This window comes from Phyllobates terribilis, unplaced genomic scaffold, assembly GCF_046119375.1.
Source record: "Phyllobates terribilis strain yellow unplaced genomic scaffold, ASM4611937v1 Scaffold_13__5_contigs__length_258822181, whole genome shotgun sequence".
Lineage (NCBI taxonomy): Eukaryota > Metazoa > Chordata > Amphibia > Anura > Dendrobatidae > Phyllobates > Phyllobates terribilis.
In genome coordinates, this window is record NW_027362773.1 from 121141406 (window position 1) to 121165701 (window position 24296).

General features: G+C 47.1%; 1 protein-coding gene across 2 annotated transcripts in view; it reads right to left on the minus strand.

The window, feature by feature from the left end:
• Positions 1 to 22633, minus strand: part of LOC141174577 (phospholipase A and acyltransferase 3-like) — a 30194-nt gene extending 7561 nt beyond the window's left edge. The window contains exons 1-5 of one of the 2 annotated variants that reach the window (XM_073659515.1): positions 22272 to 22633; positions 14387 to 14501; positions 11177 to 11231; positions 8008 to 8104; positions 3638 to 3903 (exon numbers count right to left, since the gene is read on the minus strand). In XM_073659515.1, coding sequence (XP_073515616.1) covers positions 3638 to 3903; positions 8008 to 8104; positions 11177 to 11188 — 375 coding nt within the window. In that variant the 5' untranslated portion in view covers positions 11189 to 11231; positions 14387 to 14501; positions 22272 to 22633. The remainder of the gene's footprint in view (positions 1 to 3637; positions 3904 to 8007; positions 8105 to 11176; positions 11232 to 14386; positions 14502 to 22271) is intronic. The other variant, XM_073659514.1, reaches the window with a different exon arrangement.
• Between the last annotated feature and the right edge of the window lie 1663 nt (positions 22634 to 24296).

The window sequence follows — 24296 nt, forward strand, 5'->3', positions numbered from 1 at the left end:
ACCACCAGACAGTTCTACCTGTTGCCTTTTCATCAGGGCTCTGATCTCTTTTTGTAGGACACGCTGCTGGCTGGAGCTGGCGCTCATCGCAACCTGCTGTAATATCACAATTATCTCTGCAAGACAATTTTCAATAACATTAGTACCCAAGGTTATCTTAAGGTGGCTTTCACGACGGTCAATGTCCGCAATAATCAGTCCTTGCGCTGGCAGTTCAACTTTACCAATTTTTATGGTCACCTCCTTGAATCCCACCTGCGGCACGGGCTGACCATTGCTTGCGATGATGCTCAAATCGTTATCTGGGTAGCGGGTAATATCTGAGTCATTCCAGTACCGCTTAAAAAGCACATAGGGGATGGTGGTTACCTGTGACCCGGTGTCCAGTAGTGCACTCATAGGAATGCCATCCAGCACCACAGGCAAGACCGGTCGTCCCCCTATGTACTTATCACGCCAGCTCGATGGGCCTGATGGTCTAATGCCTGGGGGTCGGCCCTCTGCCCCAGGTTGGGCCCGTTTAAATGACAGTACCTTGCCATATGTCCTGGTTGGTTGCAGCGGCGGCAGATGGGTTGTCCGTACTGATCGCAGCGGTCGCTGGGCCTTCCTCTGGACGATGGGATCCTCCTCTGTCGGCGCCAAGGGACGTCCTCCGGACTGGAAGCCAGCTGGATCTTTCCTGAAGGGGACACCTGTAAAGACTGCACAGTTCTGGTTAGCGCGGCGACGCTTTTGGTCAGCTCTTGGACCTGATGGTGCAGGTCTGCAGCCGGGGCTTTGTCAAAAGCCTGTGCATCAGCTCCCACAGGTTCTGCAGACAAGGGCGCCGCCTCCCGGTGATAGGTGATAGCAGGGCGCCTGTGGGTTACAGCGCCACCTGGTGCCGATTCTCGGAGCACCCGGATGGCCCTGTCTTTAAACTGCGCAAAATCTAAATCAGGGTTCTGCAAGGCCATTACACGCAACTGGGTTCGGTGGGCGCTGGACAGTAGACCCTCAATGAACTGTTCAGTCAACAGCTTATCCTCATTCTGCACGCTGTCAGGGTCTGCTTGCTTAATGGCTCTCAGGGCCTCCTGCAAATTCAAAGCATAGTCCCGTATACTGTCTTGTGCCCGCTGTTTGCATCCATAAAATTTTAGTTTGATCTCTGCTGAGGTGCGGGTATCAAAAGTGTCCTTTAGGCGGGCCAGTATTTCCTTTACAGTCCCCTTTTCCCTGGCTGACCAGGACTTTACTTCTCTTTGGGCTGCTCCGATTAACTGGCCTATCAGGATGCTCACTTTTTGTTCCTCGGACAGGGGGTATACTTTGAATAGGCTATTCAGTCTTTCTCTAAAGTCGCTCAGGGTATGCGACTCCCCTGAGTACTGGGGTAACCATGCCGCTCCGGGGATATACGGCATCGTGAATGGCGTCACTGCGGCAGCAGTCGCGCTGGTGGTGGGAGCTCCCTTCATTCCTGGTGTCTTCCTCCCCCCTAGTTAACCGTGGCCCACCTTCCGTTGCTTCTTCTCCGTAGGCCGCGGCTCCACAGGCGATTGTCGGAGTCATGGACCTTGCGTCGCGCGCTGGTGACGTCGACGTCCGCTGGGCTCCTTCCAGGACCTTGCACAGCGTCAGTACGTAAGGTGGGGCTTCAGCTCTCGCACGCTTTTGGCGTCCACGCCCCTCTTCTTCCCACGCGGCGTCCCAAAAATGGCGCCCAATGGCGGGAAAATGGCTGCGGATGGCGGGAAAACGTCTGCGGATGGGGGGAAACTTCACCACGGTAAGTATCACAGTCTTTCTTCAGGCACGCAGTACCCGGTGGTTTCGGGCACAAAATCCTGCCGAGTACGCCAAAGTTGACGCGCCCCCTGGGCCGTGTGTGGGGGAATACCCGGAGCTGGGTCTCTGTGTAATGCTAGGGGTTGTAGTCTCCGTGGCTGCGACCCGGTCCCGTGGCTCAGGGTGGTCAAACCAGTGGCGGATCTGTTTATTTGGTTTTGTAATATTTAAGTGTCCGACTACGCCACCCGTGGATTGTGGTCACTGTGAACCGCCGCTGCGGGGCAGACCGCTGAGGTTGATGTTGTGTGCGCAGCAGAAGGTAGTATAACTCCCCACGGGAGGAGTATAGCCTCAGGGCAGTGAGTGCAGATGATGGGGGTAATGGTGCATGGGCGCAGCAGAAATGACTCAGAGTCCGTGCAGTGCAGTTCAGGGTCTTTACTGTTGGTAATGAAGAAGACCCTGCCGGGAGTACTGGCTAACATTAGAGGCCTGGTCAGTCTGTGAGCGAACAAGAGTTCCCCTGGCCAGGTGGAGGTGTAGGCCTTCCCGTCTTACTGCACTCTTCCTGGCTACCCTGCTGTAGTTGTGTAGTAGCCCATGTCCCTGAGTGTACCGTGTGGTGCTCACCCGTATGGCTGGTGACTTGGGGCCTTTGGTACCTTCCACTCCTCGATGGCGGTGCTGGTCCCTTGCGTGTGACTGAGCCTCCGGGCTTTCTATGGCCAGAGGACCTGAAATCCCCTGCCAGGTGGTTTCTGCTGCTGGATGTGGATATCCTCAAAGCCTCGGACTCCGGTGTCCGGTTCTCTGCGTCTAGGGCCAGGACGAGCTCTGCTAGCTCCAGTCCCTGGCCTTCAGCTCCTGTGTCCTACAGAGCTCCTTGCTGCTCTGTCCCTGTCTCTGGAACTTCTCCCTAACCCCGCCCCAGATCCAGTTTATAAAGGGCAAGTTCCTCCCCTCCCTGGACTGGGGCAGGAGGCGTTGCATGCAAAAGTGCTCCTGACCAGGAAAACCCATGCTCGCTCTCAGACATGGTATTTCTACCACTGTGGCAACCAGACCCCTGGGGTGCCACATCAGCCTTCAGCAACATGCTCCAAAATCGTACTTTTACAGGACTCTCCCATCCAAGCACACTAACTGTACATACAGTAGATGTGCCACAATACGTCCTGCACTACATAATTTGTAGTTCAGCATTTGCAATGCTTCATTTGAACTGTGCATGTAAAGTATTGCTGCATGTGCAATGCAAAATGACAAAAAAAGAAAACTCACTGTCAGTGTATTTTTCTGCCGAACACTATGAAGAGTAGAACTAAAAAAACACTTATACTTTGGGGAATGTCTATGAATTTACATTTGGCAACCTAGCTTTAGGGCTTGCTTTATTCAATATTGTATTTGTATTGTTTTGCCCAGTTTTTGGTGTTTTTTGCCTATTTTTTCATTTTTGCCTTATTCTATTTTTAATTTGTGCATTGTCTATTTTATATGTCGTTGCCTGTTTTTTTTCATGTTCATCATTGTTGGAACGGTTTGGTGTTTCCATATGTTTTTGGCTGATTCATCAAAATTTGTGCACACCTGTAATCCAATCTCACCCTGTCTTGATTTTGCACCCAAATTTTGTATCATTTTAGGGGTACGTGTGACTTTTTGCACTAAAATTTCGCATAAAAGTTAAAGACAAAAATAATGGCCATTTTGGATTTTGCGGAAAATTCATGAACCATATGTTCCTCTTTAAAGAAATTTTGATTAAAAAAAAAATGTCAACGAATACAAGAGGACAAAAAAACTCACTGGTAAAATGGGCCCTACGTCATTATATTGAAGTAAACTACTAATAAATTACCTGGTCACAGAAGGGGATGCCATATCGTAGTTCAGTGACAAAATGTTCACAGTTAGCTTTGAGAAGATCATAGCTCCTCTTCTTCCCCACTTCCCTTCGTGCTGCATTTACAATTTTTCCTGGTGGGTAGGGGACTGCTCTCTTGTCATATTTGTTATTGACTTTATAGGAAAAAAGTATACTATGAAGAGAAGCTTTAAAATACTCTTCTTTCACAACAGCTACGACTCCAATTGCTGTGGGAAAAGTGTCCAAACCATCTGGAACTGAGTAAAAACCACAAGCATCCACATATTATAATGCATTTACCAAAACAATTAAATTCTAACTCTGACATATAATCCTAAATCCATTACACATGACAAAGAAATAAATTAATACAGTGTCTTGTAAGTGATTTCACACTCTTCGGCCCCGATTCATCAGGACCAGCGTGAACAACGCGAGTCTTCATGAAGGGGCATGTTTAAGTCAGATGATCTTGATTCACACTCCTATTAATGACTCAGATGCCTCTGACAAGTGGCACGTGCCTTCATGCGTCTCGCCACAAATCCTATTCCTTTTGAGGACTGGAGTAACAGGACTTGGCTAAGGAACTTCACAGCTCGCCATGAACTGGCTATGGCATCAAGCCTCCATTCCGCCCCATCCGGCCCCATCTCCATTCATTTTGGCAGAGTTGAACAAAACTGGCCATGTAAGTCCATGAGTGTGTGGAAAAAAAATTAGACTGCACTCGGATGATATCTAAGTGCAGTCCAATTTCCGCGGCTTCACAGAATGGAGAAGATGGAGGAATTTTTTTTTCTGCATTTTCTCCTTATCCAACAGAATCAGAGCACACTAATATCACACTCTGATCAAATGCTGATCGAGTTTGATCAGAGTGTCATTTGTATAATCGACTTGATTGTCTCGGATGACAGAATATGCGTTTGTCTGCACCTGCCCTAATAATCTTCACTTTAGCGTATCCTGGCAGTTGGTGTGTCTTTGCTCTGTCTCGCTCTTCTGTCCTTGCCCTGGAAATGCACAGTCCAGTTTGACTAACGGGAAAGGTGAGCGGGTTGAAGGGGCCAAGAATTCACATGATACTATCGGCACTATAGTTGGCTCGGTGCCAATCATGTGATCGGACTGGCACAATATTTAAGATGCTTTAGGAAAAACTATAACCACGCTCCCTGAGGAAGCAATATATGCAAAACACAAGTTATGATCAGAGGCAGAACTAAAGGCACATAATGGGTTGGATCATCTCTGACCTTTGCTGGTTAGCATGATATAATGTATCATGGTGAAAAATTACTGTTATTGTGAACAATTAAGCAAGTTGAAGATGAAATGATGTCTAAAAGGCCTAAAGTTATAGATTTCACATTTGCTTTGTATTTTCTGCAAAAAAATATATTGTTATTTTGTTTTTCATTTTAAAAATTACAAAAATGAAAATGGGCCAATGCAAAAGTTTGGACACCCTTGGAGATTTGTGTGCTCAGATAACTTTGACCAAGGTTTCAGATTAGTCTGTTAGGGTTATGGCTTGTTCATGTGTGAAAATACAAGGGCACAGAATTTCTGGAACAGAACATCTCGAAAACCATTAAGCATGATGGTGGATCAATCATGCTTTGGGGTTGTGTTGCAGCCAATGGCACGGGGAAGATTTCATGGGTAGAGAGAAGAATGGATTCAAAGAAATTTCAACAAATTCTTGATGTAAATGTGGCGCCCCTGAGGGTTCAGTCGCCACAGGGGTACTGCACCTCAGGCGGAGGTGTGGTATCTCCTCTCCGAGTTAAGGAAGGAGCACCTCTCAGGACTCAGCCATCCATTCAACACTACACCTCTCCCACCTGAGGGGGGCTTATAGTCACCATAGTGCTGCCCCAGCCGGGATAAGAGGAGATGAGGGGAACCATGTAGTGGGTGAGGGTGGAGGACGCACTTTAGGTTACACCACAAAATTCATATTTAACAAACGGCCATCTTGGGCTTATGGTCTTTGATTGTGATCTTCATCACTGAACGTGGCTTTCTGTGTGAACCTGCAGCTGATGGGGACACGGTCCCAGTATTCTGGCTTTCAGTCGAGGAGTGGGTTAGAGTTAACGGCTGTCTCTACCCGGTCAAGGTCCTGACCTAAGAAGGCCTGGAGGGGAGCAGAGGAGACAAGTTCCACAGGCAAAAGGATCCCAGGGGGATGCAGACGGAGCGGTATACGCCACCTGTCCTCACTATTCTGGCCTAGTCAGAGGGATTCCTGCTGCAAAAGGGGTACCGGCCCCGATATCTGACTCTGTCACTTTAAGTCTTAGTCGGAGAAGCCCGGAGGCTCAGTGGATCCCACCGGGTAACGGACGGAGCGCAGTCGCCACCCGTACCCTTGATCTGTGCATAGTCCAGAGGGAGACCCGGCCTTAGTACACGCACCACATACGGACAGGAGAGGACCTAGTGGGAAAGTCTAGGAACACTCTGGTGCAGGGGGTCCTGATTGATGCACCTGAACTACCTGGAGTGTGCTGAACCCCTTCCTGTTGGCCGCAGCGCACCGTGAAGAGCAAGGAGAAGCCTTGCAGCTGACACCTAACAGCGTGAGTAAAGCTTGGAAGACTGCATCCATTGCCTCCGGTCCCTTATTTCAGCGTGACACCACACCGTACCACCCACTACTACCCCACTCATCCGTCTGCCCTGAGGCCCTGCTCCGCCTGTGGGGAGTAGTACCATCTTCTGCTGCCACTACATCCCGCCTCAGAGGACTGAACGCAGCACTGGTGGAGGATAACCAGGCACCACAAGTGGCGTAGTTATTTAATCCACTCGATTAACACCAAACCGTGAAAGCCCATTAAATCTTTTATGTGACGGCCCTGGGCACAGAATAGGTCCAGGCCACGACTGCAAACTCCCAAACATCGGACCCGGCTCTGATTACCCCCATCTCCCAGGGTGGGCTGCGAGCGTCACATAAACATAACACCATCTGTAAAAAAAAAAGCTGAAGTTGAAAAGAGGATGGCTTCTACAAATGAATAATGATCCTAAAGTCACAACACTAATCATAGGCTGTGATACTTTCAAAAGGGGGTGCTACTAGGTGCTAACTATGCAGGGTACCCAAACTTTTTCATCGGCCTTTTAGAGATCATTTCATCTTCAACTTGCTTAACTGTTGACAATAACAGTAATTTTGACCATGGGTGTCCAAAGTTTTACATTTTTGCTAACCAGCCAAGCTAAAGCAGACATCTGTGGGCTGGTATTCTCAGGCTGGGAAGGCCCATGTTTATTTGGCCCTCCCCAGCCTAAAAATAGCATCCCACAGCTGCCCCAGAAAAGGCTCATCCATTAGATGCGCCAATTCTGGCCCTTTGCCCAGCTCTTCCAGCTTGGCCTGGTGCGTTGGCAAGCGAGGTAACATTTTGGAGTTGATTTCAGCTTTGTAATGTCAGCTGACATCAAGCTCAGGGGTTAGTAATGGAGAAGCGTCTATCAGACTCCCCCATTACTAATTCCGTAGTGAAAATTAATAATGACACACAGAGATAAATGTTCTTTAATTGAACAAAACAAAACACTTCCAGACAAATCCCCTCCCCACCAGGCCAAGCGGGAAGAGCCAGGCAAAGCGCCAGAATTGGTGCATCTAATGGAAGCGTCTTTTGTGGGGTGGCTGCAGGCTGATATTTTTAGGCTGGGGAGGTCCAAATATCCATGGGCCTTCCCAGTTCAAGAATTACAGCCCCCAGCAGTCTGCTTTAGCTTGGCTGGTTATCAAAAATGGGGGGACAGCACAATGTTTTTTTAAATTACTTAAATAATTAAAAAAAGATATGGGGACCCCTCTATTTTTGATAACCAGCCAAAATAAAGCTCACAGGTGATGGCTGCAGCCCACAGCTATTGGCTTTACCTGCGATTGTTATCAAAAATAGAGGGACCCCACATCTTTTTTTATTATTTTTTTTATATTTTTCTTACACAGTGCACCAGCCAATCACAGCCATGCCAATACTTGACATGGCTGTGATGGGGCCGGAAGTGCCCATACAGGAAGAGCTAGTTGATTGGCTGCGCCTTTCAACAAGTTTTGTTCGGGCTTCTAAATACGAACAGTAACACGAACTTACAGAAGAAGTGTCTGGTATGGAACAGTATGAACCCCAAACTTTACCATTCGGGTTCGCCCATCACTATTAAACACCAATGCTATTAAACACTTGATATAATTGGGGGCCCCTTTGGAGATTTTGCATTGGGACCCATAAGCTTCATTTACGCCTCTGATCACAGTGGAATGTAGTTGGTATATTTTACTTCTATATGATGGCTATAAACACTTAAACACAATGTTATCTTACCTAAATGAACAAATTTCCCGTCTCCGACACATACTCCCCAATGTTCAAATGCAATGCAGGAAAATTCAATCAAATCGCCTGGTTGTGGTAAAGGTCCCTTTGAAAAAACAATATAAATTTGAAGCGTATCCATTACTAAAAGTAATTTGTCTTTTCATCATTAGGTAGTTGAAGATGTACTTTATATTAAAGAAATGTTGAGCCCGGTTCATCATTTACGTCTTTTTTAAGTTACTTTTCTTTTTTTGTCTTGTGGTATTCGCTGACATTTGTTTTGTTTTTTGGCGCCCAAATTTATTAAAATGATGCACGTGGTCATTAATTTTGCACAGAGTCAAAAATGTTCTTTTTTATGTGTTTAACTAAATTTACAACTTATTAAGAGCAAGAAGTCACACATTTTGCAAAATAAAATGACATAAAAATTCCTGGCGAAAATACAATCACTTCAAGATAGGACTGGAGTACATTTGCGATAAACTGACTTTTTGAAAAGTTGAAAAATGAATTTGGTGCAAATAAAAAAAAAAGGCCCCAAAAAAACAAAAACGTGTAAAAAAAAAATTTAAAAAGGCACATATGCGATAATAAATTGGGTTCCCTGCATTTAATTTGAATAAGGACCCAAAATTTTGTCAATACAAAGCAAGTGAAGTTTTTTCATAACTTGTGATATTTCTGTTTTGTATTTCTGTATTTTATTAAAGTCAGACATTACTTAAAGGTTATTTCAAACATTACAAGTTATGATGAACTGTATATAAATCGAACGAGTGCAATGTGAGAAAACATTGCACTCTCACCAATGCTAGTAAATGAGTCAGTGCTCATCTGCGAGTTTTTTCTCAGTTCGGATTGGACTGAGAAAAATATCGCAGCATGCTGCAATTGTCTGCAAGAATCGTATTATACTTGCCAATGCAAGTCAATGGGTGTGAGAAAAAAGTTGCACAGCACGCGGATCATGTGTGCAGTCCAATTTTTACTCACACATCTCAAAGGAAACCCAATCAGCCAAGTACAGTAAATTCACAGCCCGAAGTGTCAGAATAGAATAGATAGAAATATGTCAGAGAGATTTTTAATGGGTGCTTTGCGTGTGTAGTTTACTGTACATGTATTTAGCTAATAAATAAATGAGAAAATTTTTTAATAACCAGCTAAGGGGAAGCAGACAACTGTGAGTTGGTCTTAATAGTCTGGGAAAAGGGCAAATACCCATGGACCTTCCCAGCCTATTAATATCAGCTTGCAGCTGTCTGCCTAGACTTTGCTGGTTATTAAAAATGGGGGAACCCCATGTCATTTTTTTAGGGTCCTCCCTTTTTAATAACTAGTAAAGGCTAAGCGGAGAGCTGTGAGCTCAAATGAATAGGCTGGAAAGCTCCATGTTTATTGGCCCCTTCCCAGACTAATAAGACCAGCTCACAGCTGTCTGCTTAACCTTAGCTGGTTATTAAAAATAAATGGGCCCACGTCATTTTTTTTCCATTTATTTATTTACTAAAAGCAAGTAGAGAAAAGTACACACGCAAAGCACTGATTATATATCTCACTGACATATTTCTATCTATCTATATTTGTATATAATATTGCTTTATTAGTTAGAAAACTAGCTTGAAATTACATAGAGAATGACAGTATGTAAAAGATGTTAAAAACGCATTGCATACGGATTGCATACGCATGTCATATAGATGTCATACAGATGCTAGTTGAGAAAAGTCGCATTGTACTCACATGACACTCGTCCTACTTTTCTGGATCAACATCGGACCAATTTTTTTATATGCTAGTGTGACTCCAGCCTTAGGCCTCGCTCCCACTTGGATATAAAAAAATGATCCCATTCTCATCCAGGAGAGTGGGAGGATTTTTTCTCACTTGTCATCCGTATACAATCATTTTTTTTTACTCAGCAGCTATTAATCTTTTACAGGACCATTTACTGTTTCCTATACTACAGAATTGTAATGTATCTGTAAAGATCGGATGCCGCACTGATGGTCCGTATGGCATGCGATTTTTTTTTCTCACACACATCCTATTTCGGAGTGAAATCGCAACATATTGCGATTTTTTTCCTCAGCCTGATTCTAGCTGAGGAAAAACTTGCAAATGAACACTCAATCATTGATTTTTTCTCACATTGCACTTGGCGTTTTTATATGCAAATGGGAACGAGGCCTTAGGCTATGTGCCCACGATGCAGAAATGAAGCAGAAAATTTCTGCATCTCCCTGGCAGAAAAAACGCATGCAGATTGTACATGCGTTTTTCCTGCAGAATACATGCGGATCCACATGCGGACTGACAAGCACTTTCCAGGCGATAGCATCACTTGGAAAGTGCTTGACAACTCGGTCACACTATATAAATCCATGCAAAAGGCATGGATTTATATAGTGTGACCGTAAAAATAAAAAAATAAAGCAATACTTACCCCCGATCTCCCGCCGCGTGTGCTGCAGCGCTCGTCCTGGCTTCTTCCGGGTTGCCGGCATCTCGCGAGACAGCCTGCGGTCACATGACCGCAAAGTCATCTCAGGTCCTGGAAGGAGAAGCGCTGCAGGGGCCGCCGGACAGGTGAATATAAACTTTATTTATTATTTTATTCTTTTTTTTACAGGTACAATGGTACCCAGGTCTGGATGAGAGTCTTCTCTCCTCCAGAACTGGATACCATCCGCACATAGAGACGCATATAATCCGCTTGTACAAATGTACAGATGCGCATTCTATGCGTCTCAATGCAAGTCAATGGCGGCGCTTCCGCAAAATTAATGAACATGCTGCGGATTTATTTGCGCTGCAGAAACGCTGCGGAAAAATACGCAGCATGTGCATTGACATTGCGGAATGCCATTGGGGACCATGGGGTGCGGATTACCATGCGTTTTTGATGCGTTTCCGCTGCGGAAATTTCGCAGCATAAACGCATGAAAAACACATCGTGTACACGCAGCCTTATAGAGATACTTTGGCCAATATTTCTATAGGGACAATTAGGAAGCCGCATGCACATACACATGCAGGTTGGATGTTCCAACTAGAATGCAAAAGTGAAGGATGGCAAGTTTTGCAATAGACTTTTGTTCTTAAAGTATACTTATGATAATATAATAGTAATGTAGAGTAGATCTGTAGAAAATCTGTCATCTACACTTACCAGGCATGGCATGGCTTCTGTTTTCTGTATATTCCTTTCACTTCTTTAAATTTGCCTATGGAATGTTGAAGTAGTTATGAGTTTAACTAGCAAGTATATTTGCAGTCGCTCCATTATATTACCATACACCTGTCTTCTCCTCAAAATCTACCATCCTAGACAGGAAAAGCATCAGCCACAGATACAGAAAGATAGCAAAAATGGAAAGACAGCAATCTACATTAACCAGTTCCCAACCAGTATAGTACCGGTCAAAAGTTTGGACACACCTGTTCATGCAATGGTTTTCCTTGTTTTTATTGGAGTGTAAACATTGTAGATTCAGTCTGAAGATAGTAAAACTACAAGGGAACATATATGGAAACAAGGAGTGAAGAAATACGTGTGAAGCGAACCAGAATATGTATTAACTTTTAGATTTCCCATAGTACCTGCCGTAGACAAAAATTAAAAATCCATAAGACATCTCTTTTGAGGGAACATATCCCCCCCACACACACTGAACATATGAGATTAATTATAGTTAAGGAAGAGAGAAAGAACTAACACTTCAACCTCCATTGAAGTACTCTTCTTCCTGCCGTCTGTATAGGCTTGTGGAGCAGGAAACTTGTGCGCAGGCGCCGGTGAGTCACTTTGCCTTCCCAGCGCCTGCGCACAAGTTCCCTGCTCCCCAAGGCTATACGGACGGCAGGGAGAAGAGCGCCGTCTGTATAGGGGAAACTGCGCAGGCGCGGGATCCGGCCGGGAACTGCACGTCACAGGGCCCTGTGCAGGGGAGGTGGGGTGAATATGGAAGTGAAGGTAGTAGGCGGGGATTTCTTGGCGTTCCCCGGACACGAACCTTGGCAGAAATAATTTAATAAAAAAGCTATTACACAGAAACCAGACCGCTAATATGGGCCATACAGGTAAGTATAGATTCACATTTCTGTCACCTGTATGACCATATTAGCGGTCTGATAAGTCCCAGGGGGTGACAGATTCTCTTTAAAGCACTCATAAATGATGCACAGACATCAAATAGCAGACATATCTTGACATCAACTGTCCAGAGTAGACTGCGAGAAGCCGGCCTTTATGGTTGAAGTGCTGGAAATGGTCCACTACTGAGGACTGCAAACAAGAGGAAGATATTTTTTTGGGCCAAGCAACACAAGGACTGGACATTACATTAATGGAAATCTGAGGTCTGAAGAGTCAAAATTTGAGATTTTTGGTACCAGCCTCCATATCTTTGTGAAATGCAGAAAAGGTAAACGAATGGTTTCTACATGTTTGGTACCACCATGAAGCATGGAGGGGGAGGAAGAGGTGTGATGGTGGAGGAGTGCTTTGCTGCTTACAATATTGGTGATTTACTCCAAATACAAAGCCCATTTACCCATCATAGCAACCGCAGCATTCTGCAATGACATGCCATTGAGACGCCCCCCCTGGGCGGCATGGGGTACTTTACTCGGAGCCGGGTCAGTTGTAGGGGGGGATGCAGTCGTGGCCTAGACCCGTTCCGTGCCCAGGGCTGTCTCATGAAAATAATGGGCTTGTTGGATGAGTGGTTGTTCGACTACGCTACCTGTGGTTTCTGGTAAGAGGTTACCAGCGCTGCGGCAGTCCACTGAGGCTGATGTTAGGGCAGCTCAGTTAGTACTACTCCCCACAGGCGGAGTAGGCCTCAGGGCAGTGAGAAGAGGTCTGGGGAGGAGTGGTAAGTGCGGTGCCGCGCAGAATGAGCAAACGGAGGCAGTCTGTGAAGTCATCCAAGATTTACTCATTTTGGTGAAATAGCAGCTGCAAAGCTTCTCTCTGCTTCTCGCGGCACGCTGCGGCCACCAGGAAGGGGGTCCAGCACTTCCCAGTTAATTCAGGAGCACCGGTCAAGACCCCGCCGGGGTGTTCCTAGATTCTCCCACCGAGTCCTCTCCTGTCTGTATGTGATTTAAGGCCGGGTCTCCCACTGGATATACACAGGTTGAGAGATACAGATGGCGACTCCGCTCCGTCCGTATCCCCCTGGGATCCACTAAGCCTCCGGGCTTTTCTAACGGTGACGTGAAGTACACTGTCCGATATCGGGGGCCGGTCCCCTCTTGTGGCAGGAGTCCCTCTGGCTGGGCCAGAATGAAGAATACCGGTGGCGACTCCTCTCCGTCCGTATCCCCCTGGGATCCTTTCGCCTGTGGAGCCTAACTCCTCTGCTCCCCTCCTGGGCCCTCTTGGCTGGACTCTGACCGGGCACAGAGCTGGCTATAACTCAACTCTGCCCCAATCCCCGACTCGAGGCCTGAGACCGGGAACCGTGACCCCTGAGCCGGCCGCAGCCTTGCGCTGTCAGACCTTCCCAAAGAACCACGACTAAAGACCAGGTTATAAAGATGGCCACTGTATATATATGCCTAGATTAAGTGTAAATGTAAAGTACTTCCTCCACCCTCACCCACTACATGGTTCCCCCTATCTTTGGTTCCCCCCAACTCCCCTGTCCTGGAACGGGGCAGCACTCTAGTGCCTTTAAGCCCCCTGCAGGTGGGAGTGGTGTAGTGTTGGGTGTAAAGCAGGGTCCTGTGAGATGCTCCATCCTTACCTGAGAGAGGAGATTCCACACCTCTAACTGAGGTGCAGTACCCCTGTGGCGACTGAACCCTCAGGGGCGCCACACCATCCTTTCTGGTCTGCACTTAGCGTGTCAATTATTTGTGTTACAACAGGATAATGACCCAAAACACGCTTCCAGGCTATGTAAGGACCATGAGATGGAGAATCTTGTCAAATGACTAGGCCTCTTCAATTACCCAACTTCAAGACAATTAAGATGGTTTGGGGATGGCTTGGACTGCAAAGTGAAGACAAAGCAGCCAACAAATGCACAGCACCTCTGACAATGCCTTCAAAGCTGTTGGAAGCCATCCAGATGACTACATGGTGAAGGTGCTTGAGAGAATGCCAAAGGAGTGTAAAGCGGTCATCAGAATAAAATGGGGGTACTTTGAGGAATCTGAGGTTTAACACACATTCTTGTTTGCTTCTCTACTTGTTTCTATATTAGTTTCCTCAAGGTTTTGCTGCAGGCAGATAGAATCTACAATGTGCACATTCAGATAAAAACAAGGAAAACCATTGCTTGAACAAGTGTGTCCAAACTTTTGACTAGCACTGTACATTAGGTGCATTGGGAGTCTGTTCCACACAGGTCAACTGTCAATGCACTACCATGGCAGCTGGAAGTCTTCTGATGTCCCCTGTCACCTCCATCTTGGTGCTCTTCAAAAGCTTAGCTTGTTGTTAGTGTATTGCAGGATTACAGTGTCACGTCCAATAAATGAGACTAAAAAAAATATGTACAAAGTAGAAAATAAAATTTAAAAAAACTAAGCATATTTTTTATTTCTTTAAAGTCTGATTTGTCAAAATATAATGTTTATTAACCCATACAGTAAATGGCATAATGAAAGAACAAGTGAAAGAAGTTTACCATACCGATCTAAAAACTGCAAAAAAATAGATATAATTTTGAGGTACATACCAAAATATTGTATCAATAAAAATGACAACTCGATACACAAAAAAAAAAGTTATGGGTCTCAAGAAATGGTGACCGAAACCAAATGTTTAAAAAGTTCTGAGATATATAAAAAAAAAACTAGCACAGCCTAAATGGGTTCAAAACTCCCTCAAGATACTGGCTTAGTCTCCTATCCTCTATACGAAAAATCCCAAATATGGGTAAACACATCCAAAATGGTGAAAAAACTCTAAGAAGGATCCATTATGCATCCACACCAGAAGGTGTGAGTGAATAAAGGATCCTTACACCATTGGATATGCTGCCTCATCATTTTTGGATATCTATATATATAATCGTCTTATCCAGTCTGTCTGTCTGTCTGTCCAGGAAATCCCGCGTCGCTCATTGGTCCGGCAGCGGCCAATCAGCGCCGGGGGATTTCTAAAAAAAGATGGCGGCCGTTAGCGGCTCATCTGCGGGACGGAGCTGAGCGGCGATGCAGCCGGGAGATGAGCGCTGCGAGGCGCTCATCTCCCGGCCGGCAACAGCAGAAGGAACCCGACCGCCGGACCCATCTGCGGGACGTAGATGCAGTCGGGAGATGAGCGGCGCGAGGCGCTCATCTCCCGGCCGGTATCAGCGGAAGGACCGCCGGCGCCGCTGACCTCATGCGGAAGGGAGGACGGGGGAGCGGCGCTGCGGGTCGGGATACTTCTGCTGCGAGCGCCCGTGATGTCCCGGGTTCTCGCAGCGTAAGTAACCGCACAGGCAGCGCCGCTCCCCGGTCCTCACCAAGACGATTCGATGATTGGTCGCGGTCTTCGGACCCGACCAATCACTGATCTTAGCGCAAAACTTAAACACCGCTGTGCTGATTGGTCGCCGACGCTGCCCGCGACCAATCACCGATTTGGGCGCCAAATTTAAATATCGGCCGCGACCAATCACCACAGCGGTGTTTAAATGTGGAGCCAAGATCGGTGATTGGTCACGGCCAATATTTAAATTTGGCGCCCAAATCGGTGATTGGTCGCGGGCAGCGCCATCGACCAATCAGCGATTTTTAACACAAATGTCCGGACCTTTGTAACACCATGCGGATACTGTGGGGACATCAGCGGCTAGGGTGTGAAGGGAGGACCGGGGAGCGGCGCTGCGGGTCGGGATACTTCTGCTGCGAGTGCCCGCTCATGTCCCGGGTACTCGCAGCGGAAGTATCCACACAGGCAGCGCCGCTGACATCCATGCGGCTAGGGTGTGAAGAGAGGACGGGGGAGCAGCGCTGACATCCAATTGGTCGCGGCCGCTATTTAAATCTGCCGCACAAATCGGTGATTGGTCGCGGTCTTGGCCCACGACCAATCACGGATCTTGCCGCAAAAGTTAAACACTACGGTGCTAATTGGTCGCGGACGCTGCCCGCGACCAATCACCGATTTGGGCGCCACATTCAAATATCGGCCGCGACCAATCACTGATCTGGGCTCCACATTTAAACACCGCTGTGCGGATTGGTCGCGGACACTATTTAAATGTGCCGCCAAAATCGGTGATTGGTCGCGCCCAGCGTCGGCGACCAATCAGCACAGCGATGTTTAAATGTGGAGCCAAGATCGGTGATTGGTCGCGCCCGATATTTAAATTTGGCGCCCAAATCGGTGATTGGTCGCGGGCAGTGTCCGCGACCAATCAGCACAGTACTGTTTAACTTTGGCCGTAAGATCAGTGATTGGCCGCGACCAATTGGATGTCAGCGCCGCTCCCCGGTCCTCCCTTCACGCCCTAGCCGCATGGATGTCAGCGCCGCTGCCTGTGCGGATACTTCCGCTCCGAGAACCCGGGACATGAGCGGGCGCTCGGAGCAGAAGTATCCCGACCCGCAGCGCCGCTCCCCGGTCCTCCCTTCACACCCTAGCCGCTGAAGTCCCCACAGTATCCGCATGGTGTTACAAAGATCCGGACATTTGTGTTAAAAATCGCTGATTGGTCGCTGGCGCTGCCCGCGACCAATCACCGATTTGGGCGCCAAATTTAAATATCGGCCGCGACCAATCAACGATCTTGGCTCCACATTTAAACACCGCTGTACTGATTGGTCGCGGACGCTATTTAAATGTGCCGCCAAAATCGGTGATTGGTCGCGCACAGCGTCGGCGACCAATCAGCACAGCGATGTTTAAATGTGGAGCCAAGATCGGTGATTGGTCGCGGCCGATATTTAAATTTGGCGCCCAAATCGGTGATTGGTCGCGGGCAGCGCCTGCGACCAATCAGCGATTTTTAACACACATGTCCGGACCTTTGTAACACCATGCGGATACTGTGGGGACATCAGCGGCTAGGGTGTGAAGGGAGGACCGGGGAGCGGCGCTGCGGGTCGGGATACTTCTGCTCCGAGCGCCCGCTCATGTCCCGGGTTCTCGCAGCGGAAGTAGCCGCACAGGCAGCGGCGCTCCCCGGTCCTCATTAATACGATTCCGCTCCCCGCTCCTCACCAATACGATTCGCTGATTGGTCGTGCTCTCCACACCCGACCAATCAGTGATCTTGGCGCTAAAGTTAAACACCGCTCTGCTGATTGGTCGCGGCCGCTGCCCGCAACCAATCACCGATTTGGGCGCCACATTTAAATAGCGGCCGCGACCAATCACCGATCTTGCCGCCACATTTAAACACTGCTGTGCTGATTGGACGCGGACGCAGGACGCGTCCAATCAGCGAGATTGGCGCCAAATTTAAACAACGCTCTGCTGATTGGTTGCGGACTCCAGCTGCGACCAATCAATGAGATTGGCGCCAAATTTAAGCAACGCTCTGCTGATTGATCGCGGTCGCTGGCCGAGATCAATCAGCAGTATTGGCGCAAAATTTAAACACCGCTCTGCTGATTGGTCGCGGTTGTCGGCTGTGACCAGTCAGCAGTATTGGTGCCAAGTTTAAACCTCACTCTGCTGATTGGTCGCAACCACCGGCCGGCGACAAATCAGCGATTTTGGCGCCAAATTTAAACCTCGCTCTGCATCGCTCTGCTGATTGGTCGCGGTCGCCGGGCGCGACCAATCAGCACTATTGTCGCCAAATTTAAACACCTCTTTGCTGATTGGTCGCGGTCGCGACTAATCAGCGATTTTGGTGCCAAATTTAAACACCGCACTGCTGATTGGTCGCGGATGGCGGCCGCGACCAATCAGCGAGATTGGCGCCAAATTTAAACAACGCTCTGCTGATTGGTCGCGGTCGCCGGCCTCGACCAATCAGCGATTTTGGCGCCAAATTTAAACAACACTCTGCTGTTTGGGCGCGGCCGGCGACCAATCAGCGATTTTGGCGCCAAATTTAAACCCCGCTCTGCATCGCTCTGCTGATTGGTCGCGGTCGGCGGCCGCGACCAGTCAGCAGTATTGGCGCCAAATTTAAACACCGCTCTGCTGATTGGTCGCGACTAATCAGCGATTTTGGTGCCAAATTTAAACACGCTCTCCAGTCCTCACTAACACGGTTCGCTGATTGGTCGCGGCCGCCGCCCGCGACCAATCATCGATATTGCCGCCAAATTTAAACACCGCTTTGCTGATTGGTCGCGGTTGCCGAACGCGACCAATCAGCGATTTTGGCCCCAAATTTAAACACAGCTCTGCTGATTGCGCCCGGTCGGCCGCATACCTATTCTAGAATACCTGATGCATTAGAATCGGGCCACCATCTAGTTATATTATAAAACTCAATGTTTGCCATCTTCCTAATCACATTGACCTGTATAAATATGTTGCTAAGTCATTTTTAACACTTTCAACTTTGTAAAAACTAAACCCTCAAAAAAATGTTACCGAACTTGATATTTGTTATCATTTTTCAGTCCAAAATATGCAAACATTTCAAGGATGGAAAAAAATGGCACCTAAAAATGTGCGATCTGACTTTCAAAATTTCCCTTTTGACTTCCAGCCAACATCTACCTGCTGGAAATTTTGCCACAAAAGTGAATTAAAAAAATATATGCAAGTAAAAAATTTATTTTCAAGAATAAGATGGGGCTTTGCAGCATGTTTGGCGAATTGGGACTACACAGCAAAGTATGTAAAACATAAAAGGAGAATATGTGGCAGAAGCGTGAAAAAAGGGTGAAACTGAGCTGATCAGTTCAACACGTGAACACCATAAATATATAGAAAAAAGATGAATTCCTGCATAAGGGTCTTCCATAAAAATCCAAAATGTTATTGAAACAAAAATATTCCAAAAGGAGAAAGAAAACCGCAACCACCAACACTAAAAAAATATATTAAAATTCAAAGCAAACGCGTTTCAGATGCATGTCCTTAATCATTGCAATTTTTATTGTACAATGATTAAGGACATGCGTCCCAAACGTATTTGCCCTGAATTTAATATATTTTTTAGTGGTGTTGTGTTACGGGTTTACCGTGACAGACAGAAGCCAGAAGACTGCGCCGTTTGATTTCTCCTACTCCTGCACTCATTAAAAGCCTTTCACCTTCATATTAAACGGTGCAGGTTTCTTTTAGCTGTGCAGGGGTTAATCTGCTGCTGAGAGCTTTTGGAAGCTTCCCAGGGTGATGCTCTCAGCTATTCACTGTTAGCCACACCCCTCTCCTATATATTCTGGGCTCTGGCAAGCAGTCATTGCCAGAGCTAGCTTCATGCTGCATGGTTAGGCGTTTGGTGATTTCTTGTTTGAGTAGGCATTTGATGGATTTGGCTAAGACTATTGCGAGGTTTTGGTTGTGTGTTAATCTCCTTCTTCTCCTACTTTGGTTTTCCCCCATCCTTGACTCCCCGGTGTTAACCTCTGTTGTTTGTGTGCGTATATTTGTATGATTGGTATTTTCCTTTATCTCTGTTTGTATTACCTGGTTAGTCTGGTTTGTGTACTGCCATACTACTCCCCTCTTCCGTGGGTGACTGGAGGAAACAGACTGAGGGTGGATTCAGGAGCTCAGACAAAGGTCCATGGCCCGGCGTCTTCACCTTCAGACGTAATCCGGGGAACAGGGCCTTCTAGGGTGCCCCTAGCATTAGGGACAGGGAAGGAGCCCCTGTTCCCGGGATACCCGACAACAAGATCGTGACATGGTGGTTGCGGTTTTCTTCCTCTTTTTGGAATATTTTTGTTATAATAAAATTTTGGATTTTTATGAAAGACCCTGATACTAGAATTTCTTTTTTGTTCATTTCGTGGTGCATCACAGGTTCCGAGCTCCGAGCAGTGGATCTCCATTTGGGTGAGCTGACTTTAGAGGTTTCTCTCTTTTTTGTGTATTACCATAAATATATACTTATCTTATATTTATATACAGTATATCTATAGCAAAAAAGACAAACTGCAGCAAAGGGACCCAAGGAAACATAAGGCATCAGAGACAACTATGCCGCTGAAGTATAGCCCAACTGAGGACCACTACAAAGCGAAAAGTCCCATGTAGCTGCTAGTGACAATCAGCAAGCAATGAACAAATATCACACATGACTGAAAACTTCAAAAGCCAACCTCCAAAAACTAAAAGCACCTACCACTCCTAATGTGCGTTTCATCATGGAAAGCTTCATCAGGGGTGTATGTCATAGCATAGCGAATGGGAAAACATTGTGACCGGCTAGTTACCACAACAAGCAAATTACAAAAAAATCCTACTTGTTCCAACTTTTTGCCACTTGATTTTTGATACCTTGCGGATTGCAATTGTGGCGCCCCTGCTGCGCATTCGTGCCACAGATCCTAGAGGGGTGCATGGATGGATTCCTCCACAAGAGGCCCTCGTAGCACACACACACACCTCCACCTTCCACCTCAGACCACCAGAGGGAGCCCGTTAGGGATATAAATAGGGAAGGTGGAGCTAGGCAGTTCGGTTCCTCTGGAGAGTTCAGCAAGTACAGGTCTGAATACAGAGTCGAGCTCAGTCAGAGTGATTCAGCAGATCCTGCAGTAGATGAGCCTGAGAGAGGTTAGCCTGCAGTGGAGCTCAGGTTAATGAGCTTAAGGAGTGCCGACGCCATAAGAGCGGTGAAGCGCGGCAAGCTGCCGCTAGTGCGTTTAGCCTAGTGAGGCCGAAGGCTAGAGGAGTGAGTAGCATTGGGGGCAGAGGAGCTGTACAAGCTCACCCCAGAAAACATATACCGGACACCGGGTTCACGTCTACAGGGCCGTATATCCCCCTGTAGAGACAACCGGAGACCCCTGGAAGACTTCAGGTCCCAGGATCACCCAAGAGCTGATACGTACCAGAGCCAGGAGTCACAGAGGCCCTGCAAGCTGGGAGCGTGTACTCCAAGAGAAGGCCCTACCACAAAGTCAGCTGGTGCAGGACAGCGACAAAGTTAGGCCTAGCTCCAGGCAGGTCAGAAACTTACTACACAAAGGCAAGAAACAGGAGCCCTATACCCGCTCACTGGGGAGGATCCTGATATGCACCCTTCACCCTACAGTGCTCCGGAATGTGCCTGAACTTCCATCAGTAAAAGGTACTGAAGTGAACTGTGTGTTTGCCTATCCTTCTGCGGACCCGGCTGGGTCTCTCCTGTCCTGCATCCCTTCTCTTACGCTGCCCTGAGGCCTAGCTCCGCCTGTGGGGAGCTATACAACCCAAGCTGCCTTAAAACCGGCCTCAGTGGGCTGCCGCAGCGCTGTTGATCCTCACCAGACACCACAGGTGGCGTCACGAACTTCCATAAATTTATCCACCCTTTTAAAAGAGAGGCCCAGGGTACGAGCCCGGGAGCCGACTACCGCGACACCCCCCCCAAAACTAACAACGAGGCCAGGGCGCCCAGTCCTCCCCATCCCCTGGGCGCCACACAATGTGACCCAATTTATTTTTATTATGCTGAAATTTACACAACAATCTTTGGCCACATGACTCGACAGTCACATTTCCTAAGCTGTAGCCTCTAAGCTATCAACTCGGGCATTTACTAAGGCCACGTTCACACGTTCAGTATTTGGTCAGTATTTTATATCAGTATTTTTAAGCCAAAATCAGGAGTGGAAAAATCAGAGGAAAAGTATAATAGAAACACGTCACCACTTCAGCATTTTTCCCCCACTCCTGGTTTTGGCTTACAAATACTGAGGCAAAAACTGAACGTGTGAACGAGATCTAAGAAAGTTTTTTCTAACTTTTTGCCTCTCAGTACCAATCCATTATAAATAGTAGACCAAATGAAAATCAAATGAAAAGAGCAATGCATTGCTGTGGTTTTGTGCACTGTTTGTTATAAGTTGGTTCTGAAAGGAAAAGAGTTGCATGGCATGTATTGCTCCTAAATATTTTTTCTGTTGTCTGATATACTAATCATGATGGGTCATTATTTCAGGTCATAGGCACACAGCCTTTATGCGAGTTTTCATTATATGGCTTTCTTTATCAGATATAGCAACTTATGCTAAATGCAGATATTCAACTTCCAATTGTTCTATCTAAACTTGGAAATGTGAAAAAATCTTCATACAGAATAGAGAGACTGTTAGATGGAAATAGAGGAAAGAAGCGATGAAGAAAACGTAGCACAGAAACATAATCTAATAAACTATAATTGTGTGAACAATGCATAAAAATATACACTACTTACAAGACAGCTGGTTCTTCCTGAATATTGCTGGTAACACAACATACAGGACTCTTTTATACTCCAGGTGATTCTTTCACTTTTTGATTCATTTATGAATTCCTGTAAATGTTGTGAGCAGGAAATATGTTTCCACAACAGACATTAATCACCTATCAAAGGACTTCGCTCTTCCTTTGTAACCCTTCTCCTTGCCCAGATCCTATCTGTTCGCAAAAGGCTTTTTGATAAGGATTTTGAAGCCTAATCGCTCCAAAATTCCCCTTTATGAACTCTTCTAAGTTTACGGAAAAATGCCTTGTTAATCTTGAGCAAACATTGAATAGATTTTCCCACAAAAGACATGTATTGCCTATGACGTCACTCTTCCTCGCTCACCCTTTCTCCTTGCCCAGCCCTAATCTATTTACGCAAGGCTTTTTAAGGTGATCCAAAATCCTCTTAAAAAAAAAAAAAGTTTCAATTACACTTTGAATACTCTAATTCTTTTAACCAGGGTTTAATCAAACAGATTTTTATGTGTGATTTTTAATGCAGATACCATGCCAAAAAGCCACATCAAAAATGTTTCAAATCTTCTTGCAAAATGCTAAGTGAGAAAATGCACCAAAAGTGCACGTCAAGTTTAAAAAAAAAAACTGACGGAGTAGCTCCAGACCCTGATAAGATCACGGTGATTAAGGACTGGCCAAGACCTTCCAGCATAAAGGAAGTGCGGCAGTTCCTCGGGTTGGTAGGCTACTACCGAAGATTCATCCCCGGGTTCCCCAAAATGGCAGCCCCTATGCAAGACCTCCTGTTGGGTCAGTCAAAGACCAAGAATCAGAAGCCACCCTTCAGGTGGGACAAGCTGGAAGAGGAGTCTTTCCGCCAGCTGAAGATGGCCCTCACGGGGGATGAGATCCTGGCTTACCCTGATTACGGCCAGCCTTTCATCCTCCACACGGACGCCAGTAACGTGGGGCTGGGAGCCGTACTATCCCAGATCCAGCAGGGCAGAGAGCGGGTAATTGCTTACGCCAGCCGAAAACTACGGCCCACAGAGAGAAACCCTGAGAATTATAGCTCCTTCAAGCTAGAGTTCCTGGCAGTGGTGTGGACAGTGACGGAACGTTTCAAACATTACCTTGCCTCTGCCAAGTTCACTGTGTACACGCACAACAACCCATTGACGCACCTGGACACTGCAAGACTTGGTGCCCTGGAGCAAAAAAGGATGGCCCGGCTGTCCAACTATGAATTTACCATCAAATACCGGGCGGGACGCACAAATGCCAATGCAGACGCCCTGTCCAGGATGCCAAACTTGCCGGACGGAGGGGAAGATCCAGAAGAACTGGAAGAGATTGAACTCCCTGCGTTCCACCTTCATGGGATTACCCAGTATTCCCACTGTGTAAGGGACAAGCACTCTGCCATGTTCAATCCCTTAGCCCACTACAGCTGGGCGGAGACGCAAGACAGTGACCCAGCCGTCCGCCTGGTAAAAGAGATGCTGACACAGGCTGATGCCCGCCTTGACCCAGACGCTCCGGAAGAGACCAAACAGCTGTGGAAAGAGAAAAGTAAACTGTTTCTCTACAAGGGGAAGCTGTGCCGGAGAATTGTCAACTCCCGGACACATGAGCTGACCTGGCAGGTAGTGGTCCCGAGAAGGAAGCGGCTATGATCCTGGAGGCATACCACGACGGAGCAGGGCACTTTGGATGGAAGAAGTTAGAGTTCCTGTTGCGTGAACGGTTCTTCTGGGTAGGCATGAGAGGGGCCATTGAGAGGTGGTGCAGAGACTGCGGCCTGTGCAACCTGAGAAGAAAGGACCGTGCCAGCCAGAAGACTCCCCTACAGCCCATCATCACCAAGCAGCCACTAGAACTGGTAGCCCTGGACCATGTGAAGCTGGCTCCAAGTAGGTCCATGTACGTCTACACCCTCACCATCGTAGACCACTACTCCCGGTTCCTGGTGGTGGTCCCTGTCAAGGACTTAACGGCTCAGACAGCAGCTAGAGCCTTCCAGCATCACTTCTGC